The 15,189-nt window shown below is 41.7% G+C and overlaps 1 protein-coding gene across 1 annotated transcript in view; it reads right to left on the bottom strand.

Moving 5' to 3' along the window:
- GALNT10 (polypeptide N-acetylgalactosaminyltransferase 10) overlaps window positions 1-15,189 on the bottom strand; it is a 298,618-nt gene that overhangs the window by 119,876 nt on the left and 163,553 nt on the right. The window contains exons 2-3 of the mRNA XM_089682819.1: window positions 5,409-5,511; window positions 1,705-1,843 (exon numbers count right to left, since the gene is read on the bottom strand). Of these exons, the coding sequence (XP_089538945.1) occupies window positions 1,705-1,843; window positions 5,409-5,511 (242 nt within the window). The remainder of the gene's footprint in view (window positions 1-1,704; window positions 1,844-5,408; window positions 5,512-15,189) is intronic.

Here is a 15,189-nt window from a genome sequence, read left to right as displayed (position 1 = left end):
TTTTTCAGATACCAACAACTTTTTTATGGGGACTGTGCAGTCTTAAATGCTTTCGACTCAACATTTTCTTTGGCTTTTTAGATAAATACAAGTTGATCACACAGCTAATAAGTCTAAAAATGATAAACATGTGGCCAGATAGCAGCAAACAATGCAACTATTTGGAACATTACTAGCAACAATCTAGGGGTATGGTAATTAGCGCTTCCAATTATTAGAAGCAGAAAGAGTTTTTCTGAATCAGATGCTTGTATCTATATTTCCAGTAAATTTCAGTGAATTATCTCCATCAAAAGTCTCACTTCCACAACTGGCTGCGACCATTATAACAGGTGTTATGTAAAGAATAAACAAATAATTTTGGCAATCTTGGTTGAAACGAGTGACACCATCATGAAAAAACAAACTACTGCAAGGAATTCCCTCTGCATGAGACCAGAGGGCTATAGGAGAATGGAAGCTGACATAATTTACCACGGTCCACACAAAATTACAATAGCAGCTTTGAGTAGAGGTGGAATAGGCACTAAGATCTTGAATGTACATTACTGTGACCATAATTTCTTGTATTGTTTATTAAACCCTTCCCCATCCTTGTCCAAGAAGAAAAAAAAAAACCACAAATGACTGCCTACTCTCTACATGCCCCAGAGCTACGTTCTGGTTCCTCCTCCATCATCTAGCGCTGGTCCTCCCACAGGTCAAATGATGATCTGCTACATGTGAGCCCAGGCGGTCAATGACACCCCCCCACTGTGGTCATACAATTATGCAGCTTTGGCTAATAATGGAACACTGCATAGACCAGAGATCTGGTACGTTAAAGACAGCCTATGCAGTAGACGACCACCAGTGAGAGCCAGTTTACTATTCTTTAGAACTTGGGGGGAGGGGGTGGGGGTAAGACTGACTGTGGCCAGTAGAAGTAGGAAATGCCCCAGCATCAGTGGGAGTAAACAGTGCCTTAGGCTTTGTGGTAAGTGGGAGTAAAACAATTACATAGCTCCTGTGGTCAGTGGAAAAAGGAATAGTGTCCATCACTGATATTAAAGGGAGGAAAGGTGCCTCATTGTTGGTGTCATTGGAAGAGTGGAAGGAATGATCCCTCATCATTTGTGCCAGTGGGAGGAATAGTGCCCCATTGCTGGTGTCAGTGGGAGGAATTATGCCCCACTGTTGGTGTCAGTGGAAGGAATGGTGCCCCACTTTTGGTGTCAGTGGGAGGAATAATGCCTCATATCAGGGTGAAGAATAGTCTCCCAAGGGCTGGATAGAGCAAGGAAAGGGCTTCATTCAGACCCCGGGCCAGTTTTGAGGCAGCTGCTGTGGAAGATGAAATGGGACCCCAGCTTGTCACATGACCGTACTGAAGACTCCTGAATTTAAGGGACTCCTGGGAAATTATTAACAACTGATTGAGGGGATGGGGATTTACAATTTGCAAATGTGCTTTAAGCAGGAATAACAAATGTAATGAATTTACAAACAATGAGGTAAGATTTTAACTCTTCCCTACTCTATCCAAAACAACAAAAACATTTTGGATGGAATTCAAATAGCAATTTACTTGTTTAGCTAACTTTGCAAGTACACAAAAAAAAAAACACGCTGCAACTCCGTAACATCCCCACGAGCATTGGCTCTTACAATAGGAAGAAGTACATCTTTATTTGACAAAACACATTTTCAGACTGTCATACTCACTTAGGGTGCCGGATGTCTGGAACTGATCTGTTGAGGGAAATTTTATCACTGACATATATGTTGAATCCATTCTCTCGATAGGCCTGGTCTACACGATCGCCATCTGTCATTTGGAATGGTTTTCCTTGCTCCCCATTTCCTAGGGAGAATTTCGAACTGTGATTAATCAACTGTTTCATTCTAGTGCTGACATTATGGCACACAAAGCAAATTACATATTAATCAGTAACGTTATAGATTTTTTTAGAAGGTTTCCACACTGTAAGCTAGCCATGCCAACATTCTTTGTACTGATTCCAAACACAAAATGAAAAATGTACAGCAAACATTAAGTGGACCTAGTGTTTGATGTATTTTTCTTGTTAAGTGCATGTATAATAAGGAATATGTAGGTCTAACACTTGCAGGTATTTATTATCACAGAGATCACAGTACTCTCCATTGGCAATGTACTCATCTACTTTTATTTCCAGGAGGATGGAGTCATCTTTGTTCAAGCAAAATTCAAACACTTTAAAGTGATTCTAAAGGTGTAATTAAAAAAACAAAAACAAAAAAAAATATTATACTTCCCTAATCTGTGCAATGGTTTTTCACAGAGCAGCCCCAGTTCTCCTTTTCTCGGGTCCCCCACTGGTGCTCCTGGCACCTCCTGGTCAGCGAGTGCCCCATAGGAAACAGCTTCCTATGGGGGCACTCGTGAGCTCGATCAAGATTAAAAAAAAAAAATCAAAACAAAAAAAAAAACAACACCCTTGAGCTTTTAGAACCATTTTCACCCTTGGCACCGAGCGTACACATGTATGCGGCTCTACTGGACTGGGTTTTTTTTCTCTGTGGGGATGCATATACGCATATGTGTTTTTGAGCTGGGAACACGCCGCACAGCATGCTCCCAGCACAGAAACTTGGTCCTCACCGGGAGCCCTGGGTCCTGTACGAACAATCAGGACCCAGAACCCCCAGTTCTGGGTCACCTGATAGCTGTGATAGTCTCTCATTGGTTATCACAGTGATCAGTCACTGTGAAGCCCCTCCCCTGTGTTTCTCTCTCTGTGAATGGAAAGATGTGTTGTATCTCTTTCTCTTTGCAGGGAGAAAAATAAACAGTGTGTAAAAACAAAAAATAAAAAATACTAAAAATAATAAATTAAAGAAAAAATACCTAGGATAGATTTAGGTCAGTGCTAGGGTTAGTGTTTGGGTCAAGTGTCAAGGTCAGTATATTTTGGGCAGGTTTTTTTTTCTTTTTTTTTAATTGGTATCAGGGTCAGTTAGTGTCAGTGTGTTTTAGGCAGGTTTAATTGATAAAAAAAAAACACAAAATAAGCACTATTGTTTTTGGACCATACAGTATTGAGACACCGCAACAAATCATTGGATTCAGGTGTCCCAATCACCTCCATGGCCACAGGTGTATAAAATCAAGCACCTAGGCTTGCAGAATTCAAGTGTGGTACCGTGGTAGGTTGCCACCTGTGCAATAAGTCCGTCCATCTGTGAAATTCCTTGCTACTAAATATTCCACGTTCAACTGTTAGTCGTGTTATAACAAAGTGGAAGCAACTGGTAACAACAGCAACTCAGTTACAAAGTAGTAGGCCACGTAAAATGACAGAGCGGGGTCAGCGCATGCTGAAGCGCACAGTGCGCAGAAGTCGCCAACTGTCTGCAGAGTCAATAGCTAAAGACCTCCAAACTTCGTGTGGCCTTCAGATTACAACAGTGTGTAGAGAGCTTCATGGAATGGGTTTCCATGGCTGAGCAGCTGCATCCAAGCCTTACATCACCAACTGCAATGCAAAGCGTCGGATGCAGTAGTGTAAAAGACGCCGCCACTGGACTCTAGAGCAGTGGAGACGTGTTCTCTGGAGTGACTAATCACGCTTCTCTGTCTGGAAATCTGATGGACATGTCTGGGTTTGGCGGTTGCCAGAACGGTACTTGCCCAACTGAATTCTGCCAAGTGTAAAGTTTGGTGGAGGGGGGATTATAGTGTGGGGTTGGGCTTGGCCTCTTAGTTCCAGTGAAGGGAACTCTTAAGGCGTCAGCATACCAAGACATTTTGGACAATTTCATGCACCCAACTTTGTGGGAAAAGTTTGGGGATGGTTCTTTCCTGTTCAAAGATGACTGCGCACCGATGCACAAAGCAAGGTCCGTAAAGACATGGATGAGCAAGTTTGGGGTGGAGGAACTTGACTGGCCTGCACAGAGTCCTGACCTCAACCCGACAGAACACCTTTGGGATGAATAAGAGCGCAGACTGCGAGCCAGGCCTTCTCGTTCAACATCAGTGGCTGACCTCACAAACGTGCTTCTGGAAGAATGGCCAAACATTCCCATAGACACACTCCTAAACCTTGTGGACAGCCTTCCCAGAAAAGTTGAAGCTGTTATAGCTGCAAAGGGCGGGGCCAACTCAATATTGAACCCTACGGACTAAGACTGGGTTGCCATTAAAGTTCATGGCTGTGGAAAGGCAGGCGTCCCAATACTTTTGGCAATATAGTGTAAATTGTGTGGGGAGTTGGTAGATTCTTGGTGTTGCATTATCACCTTGTTATATTACGATTTAGCTTTTTTTGATATACAGTAAGTCCAATTTGTTTGCAAGTCCAACAAAGTAAGGTTTATAATACTTTTCACACAAATAATGCATTAAAAACAAACACAAGAAATACTGTAAAGAAAGGATATTTAATCTTACAATACCTTAAAAGGTACAGCAGTACAGTACAACAGCTAACATACAGGGGCTGGCATGGAGTGACCAGATAAGACCACTGCTTTTATGCTTGCTTCCAGACATCCTAGGCTTGAAATCAACAGTGTACTACAGTACACTATTGTACTATACAGTAAAGTACACAGCAGAACAACCGCTTGTGGCAGAGTGCACGCTGCTGACAATGTCCGGCAGACACATGAGCTACCTTTGTGGTTTGGCACGTGAATGCATGTTCGCATCTTTGAACGTTTGCAACTTGGAGGTTGTTCGTATAGTTGAAAGTTTGCAACTCTAATGTTCATAAGCAGAGGACTTACTGTATTGAGATTATTTTGAATTATAAACTCGTTTTACATGGAGTCTGCAATACAGATTTTTGTGTGGGTGATTTTATTGCTTAGTACCGGTAGACTACATATCCTTGGAGTGGATTTGGAGTCAGAACAGATTTTGGTTGTAATTGATAACAATGCAGCAGAGGCATGGTGCACAGGGACATGCAAGCTCACTGGATTTCTAGCAGGATCAACAGGAATATTTTGCACTTATCCAACAGATGTAACAAAGTGCTTTCATTGGTTCACTTAACAGACCAAAAAGGAGCAAGAAAGGGACCACATATTCTTTGTTAGGCTTCAATTCAGCATAATCCAGATTTTAACTTTAACTCATTCATAAGCAGTCTTTTTCAATACCAACGATAATTTTATAGGATGATCTTGGGAAGCAGTTTATTAATTCAGCTACTCGATTCCAAACCACTGTGATTTTTCTGCCTTCTTTTTCATTAACAAGCTGAAATTCTGCACAGCAGATGTCTGCACTGAGTGTGAATTGCATGTCCCTTTAGTTGGATGCTATATACATTTTTCATCAGTGATCACATCTGCAGACAAATGAGGTAAAGTAAATGGCTTTTGTGAGGTCTTGAGAATTAGGACATTGACAGCCTCGGAAAAATTGTCAGCATTACCTATTCGATCGTGGTCCTTTCTAATTTGCTCATAGTCATGCCAGTCCTTCTTCTCTGATCCTCTGTCATTGACATAGTCATCCTTCTGTCTTATCAGCGAGACCTGGAAAACAGAAGGAGATGAGAAACGTTAAAAATATTTTCTGCAATGCATTCTAAGGTAAACTGAAAATGGCAATCAAGTATCAGTCGCCAAGTCAGCATATTTATTAAATCCTCTTAAAGCAGTATTAAGCCCAAAAGCAAACAAACTTATCATATTGCAGTTTACCAATTCTTAGATGTAATAACAGCATCATTTTTTTTTCTTTTGTTTAATTTTAATCTGGTGATCCAGCCAGTAAATTTCTTATTTATCAACAGAGCAAGCTCTCTTGCAGATGTAGCAGAGTGTTGAGACAAGCCATTTACCATGGACAGGAGTGCTTACAATGATCAGCTTTTATTTATTCACATAAAACCTTTATCCCCCCCCCCCAAAAAAAAACTTTTGCTGTAGTTGCTTACAAAGTGTGAATTGGAGTTTCTCATCAATTTGTTAGTGTATCTAAATTTGCTAGTATATCTATCTAAAACTCCCCTCCCCCCAAGATTAACTTGACTTGATGTCACTGACATCCCCAGTGACACCAATACAGTGATCAGTGCTAAAAAAAAAAAGCACTGACACTGGGCAGGAAGTGGTTAACATGAGGAGCGATCAAAGGGTTAACTGTGTGCCGGAGTGTTTTACCGGGGGGTGGTGTGTTGGTGCTCTACTGTGTGTGTGTGTATATATATATATATATATATATATATATATATATATATATATATATATATATATATATATATTATATTGCCCCCTTCCAGCCTTCTTCTGGAGCAGGTTAGAAAAATAAGTGAGAATTTTCCTCTCCTCCACAGTCTTTACAGGAGGTCTAGTACGTAGTGTACATATATGAAAATTATTCAGAGAAAAGCTCAAGGCTTACAGCAGCAAGACTTCTCGCCAGAGAGCTCCAGAGCTGTTTACATCAATTAATTAAATAGTGGTAGAGAGCAGCCTTTCGAATCTACTCTGCAGAACTAATTAAGTTAATAAGTAAAATGTTAATAAAGTTGTGTGAGAAAATGCATGAAAATCTTCAACATCATTAAAGAAACTACTATATTTTAAATAATACTTGACAATTAAGATTCCTTGTCTGGGTCCTGCAGTAATTAAAATTAAAGGTTTGTTTACCAAGGCAAAGAAACAGAAAATACTATAAAAACCATATAAAGAGGGCAGTCAGCATAAGACCCAGCAGTCCCTGTAGATCAGGCCTTGGAGGAACAGTGGTCTGAGGTCTAATTGGTGCTGGATTCCACAATCCTACAATCAATGGTCCCTGCTGGCATATTTATTTACATACTGCCTAGATATGTCCACTAGAGTTAAAAGCTGCATATTAAGCTGCAGTCAGCTTGGCACTTTCATTACTGACCTGACGGAGAGGGCAGAGACATACAACTGTAGGGATATCCAGGGTCCTCAAAGACTCAGGTTCATGGCCTTGACAGACACAATCTACTGCACATTTTTGCCAAGGATGGAGCTCAGAGCCAGTGCCAGAACTGAAATGTTGCATTTAGATGGTGTTTTTTTACAGCCCAACCTAAGCAAAATATTTTTTTTTAGTTTTGAACTAGAGTTAGGGTGGGATAGGACTTTGGTCAGGTTTTGATTTGTCAATGACAGCAAGTGATGGGCAATCTCCTCGGCAGGAGCACATACTGCAACACCTACCAATGTTAGATCACATGGGACCCTTCTGTGGATGACAGTGTGGGGACAGGATGTTGAATGTTAGCTACTTTGGCAGCGACTGTCATCAGAACCCCCAAAATGTTTATGCTACTCCTCTTGGGACATTCATATGCAAGGTTTATTTTGTTTGCTGACCTGCTGGTAGGTGTGCTGACTATGTGCACCTTGCTCCAGGCAAACTGGAGATATTCAGCTGCCTTTGATGTATCAGGGAGGGGATTTATCCTTCAGTAGCAGATCATTCAGGTACCCCACAACCTGAATCCCTCGAGAGTAGAGCAGAGCCTACACTGAACAAGCAAAACTTGAGGAGCTGTAGACAGGTCACAAATAAAAGGCGGCAAATGATAGTCTAGGCCACTCACCGCAAAACACAGATAAAATTAGCGCTGCAAAAAATATCGGGATGTACAGGTAGGCATTCTCGATGTCTATGAAGTCCAGAAAATCTCCCAGTAGTGAGGCAATGACCGACCTCACGTTCTCCAAAAAAATCCTTACTCACAGTAACAAGCTGAGAACTTTTAAGACCAGAATTGTTCGGATTTCCTCATTGGGCTTTAGAACTGTCGAAGTGCTCTGCCGTTGAAACTGGGGCAACAACTTCCCGAAACAAAAGCTGTTACACAGTAGGCATTATATCCACCAGTCGAGGTGGGAAATGGAGCATGTTTGGGAGCATGAAGTGAGGGGAAATTCCAGCTTGTGGCCCTGGGAAACTCCACTTTGCACCCACAGGTCCAAGATGTGTTGGGACTAGAAAAGTGTGAAATCTGGCAGACCCCACTCTGAATAGCTGGGTGCCATGTCAGTGGGAAGGGGGCTTCTCACCTGAGTTGGGTGGTTTGGAAGGCCATGTCTTCTTATGAAAAAAATGTTAGTGTTGGACTTGGTGTTGGAAGCATCTGGAGTGGAAGACCTACTGGTAGAGATGCAAGACCTATTTTTCTGGGGGGAGGGGGGGGAGGGAGAGTACTCTTATCCTTTGTAATCTCCTTCATATACTTATCCAAGGAAGGGCCAAACAAGTGTTCTCTCTTAAAAGGCAGCCTTTAAGGGTGCTTCTTACAGGGGACTTCAGCTGACCAATATTGGAAATTTGGCAGTGAGAACCAGCCAGGCATTGTAAGGCTGCCCACACCTGAGTGGACAGACAGATAACCATAGAAGCAACCACTTGCATCTTTGAACATTGGATTATCCTGCACAGGAGTCATGAGGGTCTTATAAAGGTTGGAAATGTCAAGATCTAACTCAAGAAGTGGCTTTTTACGCAAAAAGATTTCCTCAATAGTATACTGTATAACAAATTGCTGGGGAGGAAAGAACACCTTTTCAGATGAAGCCAGTCCTTATAGTAGAGGTTCAACCCCAATAGTGATCTTTGGCAGTCAATGTAGTATCAAAAGTTTTCCCTTTCATGTATAATGCATATGTCTCTCCAACATGCTTGCTACTCCTCACAAGCTGCCCCTCCACATTCCCCTCTCCCTTCTGCAGTGGTGCTCTTTGCTGTCTGTCCCTCTTCCCGTTCAGTGCTGTTTTTATGTTAGCCACTCCACCACACTCTTGCATCTCTTAACTTTAAGGCTGTATCTCTGTGACATTCCAAGGTTGTGCACAGCCATCATTCATCCTTCAGTTACAACTGGCTAAAAACAATTAAAGTTAGTTACATAGTTAGTCTGGCTGAAAAAAGACAAACGACCATCCAGTTCAACCATAAGAAGAAAAAAAAAGTTATAATCCTACACCCACAGAGGAAGGCAATAAAACCCAGCAAAGCATGACTCAATTTGCTCCTGCAAGGGAACAAATTCCTTCCTGATCCCCCAAGAGGCAACTGGATATTCCCTGGATCAACTTTACCTATAAATGTTAGTATCCAGTTATATTCTGTGTATCCAAGAAAGAAAGCAATCCACTGAGCTGTCCAGAACCAACTCTTGAGGGAGTCTATTCCACATATTTACAGCTCTCACTGTGAAGAAACCTTTCGGTGTTTGGAGATTAAATTTCTTTTTCTCCAGACATAAAAAGTACCCCCTTGTCCTCTGTGATGACCTCAGGGTGACTAACTCTACACCGAGTTCACTATATGAACCACTAATGTATTTCTACATGTTGATCATAAAGCAATTGTACATTTGCAATTTCCAGCTGCAAATTATGACAGTTGCTATTCAGACTATTACCCACATATGCCACTTCACAACTTCAACCTTTATAGCGTATTTACGCCACTGCGGTAATGGTGAATATTGTACACCACTTTGTAACCTTTTAGAACCTTGGCACTTGGTGCGTTATTGGACATTAAATGGTCACACAATTTGGCACAGCTGGCACCAACTTTTGTTGTGACTCCCATGTGTCACATGGAACTTTTCTTAAACCATTACCTTCCTTGGCACAGAGAAAATCCTCCAATATTTACACCACAAAACGGATTGTCAATTCCTCCTGAATATTTTAGTGTAGTCAATTTCTAAACTCTGCAGCAGCACTCCGACGGGAGGCAGGCAGAAATCTTGCAATGACAATCCAGAAAGTCTACATAGAGATGAGGCTCTGGGTGGGCAGAACTGGGGATGATAAATGCCCTCACCTGTTCAGTGCAGCTGCACATAACAAGCTCCTCATTCTAAGTACAATTTGAAATGCATGACGCCTTCTGTCTCAGCTCCCAGCGGTAACCATGGAGTCTGCTGTGGTATTGTGTCTTACACACTGCTACAGTGTTCAGCTCCGACTGCAGAAGGCCCCCAGACCATGACAGAAATCCTGGTCTCACGATCATCGCAATTCACAAATCTATATTTAGCCCTTCCTATAATCCCCAATTAAAATGAATAACAGTGGGCCATGATATTGAATCCAGTTTTTGAGAGTCTACCATGATCACCATCTGAATTTGCAGCATACATCTATGAGCGTGCAGCGCATAACCGCGTATAGCCACAACCTCGAATTCTAAAAACCGTAATGGGTAGTAGAAGGTCCCCAGAAAGTAGTTTCTGTACATCGTACTTCCGTGTGCATGAAACCTTAAAGCAGTCATTCTTCTAAAAAAATTTACTTATATTGTAAAGCGCTGAGCAAACTGTTGGCGCTATATAAATCCTGTATAATAATAATAATAACTTCCTCTCATTCTTGGGCAGCACAGTGGCTAAATGGTTGGTACTTAATTCCGCCTGGCAGTACTAGGGTCGTTGGTTTGAATCCCAACCACAGCACCTCCTGGCGGGAGTTTGCATGTTCTCCCTGTTCCTGCATGAGTTTCCTCCAGGTACTCCACTTTCCTTTCACACTCCAAAAACATGCTGGAAGGTTAATTGTCTCCTGCCTAAATTGGCCCTAGTATATGTATGTATGAATGTGAGTTAGGGACCTTAGATTGTACGCCCCTTGAGGGTTAGGGACTGATGTGAATGTACAATATATATGTAAAGTGCTGCATAAATTGACGGCGCTATAAAAGTACCTGAAATAAATAAAATAAATTCTGCTCCCCCCACCTCCTAAACAGGTAATGAGAGTTTGTAAAAGTAAAACCCCCTTTTTTTCCTTAGTGGTGCAGCCCATCACTGTATGAATCTTTGCCTAGAATGATGTAGTGATAGCCCCCTCCCTAATTGAGATGTTCACAAATCCCGGGAGGCAATTTTCCCCCTTGGACAAAGTACTGCACAATTTCGCTACTTTCGACCTCATGGGATTACGCGCATGCGCAGACATGCCACGGGTCTCTGGAAGGTTCCAAATATTTGCAGAGTTCTGCAGCATGTCTTTCTGCATGTGTCTCCCCAAGCAGTAATATCAAGAAACATGGGGAGAACTTCGGCTGCACGGTAAACCATGGACTCCATGGACTTGTACTTTTTTATACAATTGTTATTGAGGTAGAATTTAGTTTTGGCCGGTTTCTTTCTTTTAGGGCACTTTCAAACTGATCCAGTGTGCTTCTCCCAAAGCAGTGTACCCGTGGTTTTCATGCGAGTTAGCTGCTCTTTGTCAGAGACGTCTATTATGTCCTGCGGTTATGGTGCACTTTATAAAAAGCGTACCTGAATGAAAACCACTGGTACACTGTGCTGCAGGAGGAGTGCACCGGATCAGTGTGAAGGGGGCCTTAAAGTGTACGTATTGGTAAAGTTTTTTCCATTGTATAGCGTAGAAAAGGGTCAACATTCCCGGTGGATTTTCTTCTTTTTTTTTTTTTAATCGAATTGTAAAGATTTCTCTTCACTTCCTATTGCATCTCCAGGACAGGAAGTGAAGAGAAATCTTCCCAACTTGATGTAGAAAGAAATCTCTACAAAGTTACAGGATTCACCATCATTTTTTGCTTTGGTCACAGTGCAGCCATTTGTTTTATGAATGGCCAAACATAGATGTAAGCAGAGGAACGACAGCAGCGCAATCATACGTGCAGCACTGGCAGGTGTGCCGACATTAAAAAATGTGATTGGTTGAATAATTTAATCACTACAGACAACAGATGGTGTATGTGCAACAATTTACTATTCAAACACTCACACAATGGATTGAATGTAAAAAAAAAAGAGCACAATGTGGGAACATGGATGACACCTTTCTTATCATAGGGACTCAGCAGGAAAAAATTTCCAACCTGGCAAACCACATTTTGTCCCGTCCAGGTTTCCTGAGGATAGAAAATGACCAGACACCCACCCAACAAACATGCCAAACCTAACATAACTTTTTACAGTGTTTGTTTAGACTGCCAGGATTCTAAGTAAACACTGTTCCATTGTCAAATGTGACTGGTAGCGTAAAAATCAACCTTGAACAGCCATCAGTTGGTGGTTGTTTCCACAGCACAGGTCACTGCTGTGCACACCTGCACTTAGTGAACTTTAAAGCAATTTTAGCATACATCTGATCAACAGGTTTGTATGAAAATGTATGACCTGGACAGAGGTCTGTTTGTCTTTCACTGCTGATGCCATAGATCAGGGAGTCTCCAAACTTTCTAAACAAAGAGCCAGTTTACTGTCCTTCTGGCTTTAGGAGGGCAGGACTGTAGCCAGTGAGAGTAGGAAAATTCTCCAGCATCATTGAGAGTAGACCATCTCCCAGGCTTGGTGGTCAGGGGGAGTAAAAATTACATTCCATCTGTTAGTTGGAGGAAGAATTCTGCCCCATCGATGGTGTCAGTGGAAGGAATCATTGGTTTCCGGAAAAATAGTGCCTCAATGTTGGTGTGAGTGGGAGGAATGTCTCATCGTTGATAGCGGAAGAATTAGTGCCTCATTATTGGTGTCAGTGGAAGGAATATTGTCCCATCAATGGTTTCCTGCAGAAAAATAGAGTCCCAATGTTTGCGTCCGTGGGAGCAATAGTGCCCCACTTTAGATTGTAGGCCCCTTGAGGGTTAGGGACTGATGTGAATGTACAATATATCTGTAAAGCCCTGTGTAAAATGACGGCGCTATATAAGTACCTATAATAAATAAATTGGTGATAGTGGAAGGATTAGTGCCTCATTGTTGGGTGTCAGTGGAAGGAATAGTGCTCCATCATTGGTTTCCTGCCGAAAAATAGCACCCCAATGTTTGTGTCAGGGAGAGGCACAGTGCCCCAAGGGCAGGATAAAGGTAAGCAAAGGGCCACATCTGGCCCACGGGGTGCAGTTTGGAGACCACTGCCCCAGATATTTCCTGTGTATTCTTTGAACTGTGTTTGTATTCAGGATTTCTCAACTTATCCTGATCATTAGCCTATTCCACCTATGCTATAATCAGGCATTGTTCTGCTAACCTATAGCTTGGTTTCTGTATAATGTCAACACAAGCCTAAGCTCCATATCCGATCCTTTTCCACCACTGTGGCTTATGAGGAATCAGGCAGAAGCATACATGAGCTATTCAGTTATACTTCGCACATCTTATAGCCTGGCCTAAAGAGTATTATGTACATCTGTACTATACACTGAAGATCCATAATTTTCTATACATGTGAATTTGATCTGCTCAATGTAAAGGTTAACAAGGTGTGTTTTTAAAATACTGTTTCCACATTTAATGTAAATTAAAAGCCACATTTTCTTGTTACCCAGAATAATAAAATAAACACACTGCACGTACTCAAAGTTCTTTATCCACATAATAACAACTTGGAACCAACACAATCAGCGATCTACACCAGCGGTATGAGTCACCCAGCTATTACGTCTCTATAGAAAAAAAGTAGCAGTATTCCGCAGTTTATAGACAAGGAGGCGGGCCAGTGTCTCAAATATCCAAATGCTTTATTAAAGTAATACTGCACTTTCACTAAACATACCACATATACTGAATATACGTATTTCTGCAAGATATAAAAGGTGTAACTGGTTACCTTTACTACAGATAAATCCTGTGTCTAGCAGTACTGCCTAGCCTTATGTTTGAATCTATCTTTGTTGTAAGCAAACAGTTCCTGGCCTGGCTTCCACTAGACAGCACTCCTTGGATATGTGAGTTGCTTCCCATTGTGCCGAATGAGCAATCTGCCTCCCAGGAGCAATTTTTTCAGAGCCAGGAGGCTTCAAGCAGTACTTCTGGAGACAGGACTTCTCTTTAGAAAAGCCTTGTACATATGGGCTTCAGTATGAGAAAAAGCAATTTGGACAGCAAGCATTTACAAACTACATACAAGCTTTTAAGCTTCAAGTAGCTTTTAACCCCTTATCTATCACAGCTGCAGTCGTATGCTTGTTATTAATGTATTAGAGCCAGCAAAGGGCTTTCAGGTAATGATCTGACGTGTATGATCACTTTTACAGGGCTCAGAAGGTATGCTCACAACCTTCCCCTCCTCATCCCCCACTGTTGAGAGCAGGAGGCACATTTTTTTAAACCCCTTTAAGCTGGTTTCTTGTTTCCTAGAACCACCATTACGTCTATTACAAGTGAAGACCAGTAATCCAGCACTGTAGTCTGTTTCCATGTTGACCCTCATGGTGATGTCTTCAAGCCACTGCAGTTATGGATCCTGAGGAGGCCCTAATGGACAGTCAATGAGAGGTGTCAATGTCATCCAGGAAGTCATATGGACACCATAAAAAAGGACTCTCCCTCCCTCCATTCTGCTGTTAGAAATAAAAATATGCAGGACCCAGTTTTAGGAAAGTATTTAGGCTTTCAGCTTTTATACACATTTGTTAAATGCACTGCACCTATTACCGGTAGTTAGAATCGGGTAGAGGCAAAAGGGTACGATGGCTCTGCAAGTGTTTCCTGAGAGGAACACTTTAACATGTGCCATTTAAGTCTGAAGGGGAGAATGTTCACAATCCACATTGACTACCCACAAACCAAAAGAAACACTATGAAAATGTCACAAGAATTCAAAAAAATAGATTATATATAATAAATATGCAATTACATTTAAATCCCCTAACAATTTTACAATACCCAATATGGTAGAACTATAAGGACCTCCTATCTGCAAAGCAGACCAGTGGTCCTGGTGACCACTGTCAATGGGACAGAAAGAGGTGAGAAATCCAAAATGTTACATATAGCACCAGGACAGGGGGAGAAATATTTCATGGGGATGTGTTCATTTGACAACTGTCTTTAGAGATTTTTTCTTCCGTACACAAAGTGAAGGGAAATCACTTGAAGTGGACACGGCATTGCAGATACAGTCTCTCTGCCTAAAAACTGAAGGCATTTTCTTTACCAGCACAAGCCTTTCTGACCTGAGAAATCAAGTTGAGTACTCCTTCCCCTATGCTCACAGATCTTAGATTCTCTTGTACTCTGCCTTCTTAGATGTGAGCACTCTTCCCCTCCAGCTGAAATATGGTGGTTGGAGTTCCCGCTGTGCTTTTGGAAAAGTATATAGTACAAAACCGTTGTTAGTGTAAGTTTAATCCTTAATACCTTAGGTCTATTCTGGCTTTAATAGAACATTTGCAAAATGAAGCCATGTTGTAGTATAGGGCTATTTGTACTGATCTTCAACAGTTACACT

Source organism: Staurois parvus, unplaced genomic scaffold, assembly GCF_062004578.1.
Source record: "Staurois parvus isolate SC_StPar_1 unplaced genomic scaffold, SC_StPar_1.0 ptg000298l, whole genome shotgun sequence".
In the NCBI taxonomy this organism is placed as follows: domain Eukaryota; kingdom Metazoa; phylum Chordata; class Amphibia; order Anura; family Ranidae; genus Staurois; species Staurois parvus.
Note: the sequence above shows the minus strand (reverse complement) of the source record. Positions and strands in the feature narration are given on the sequence as shown.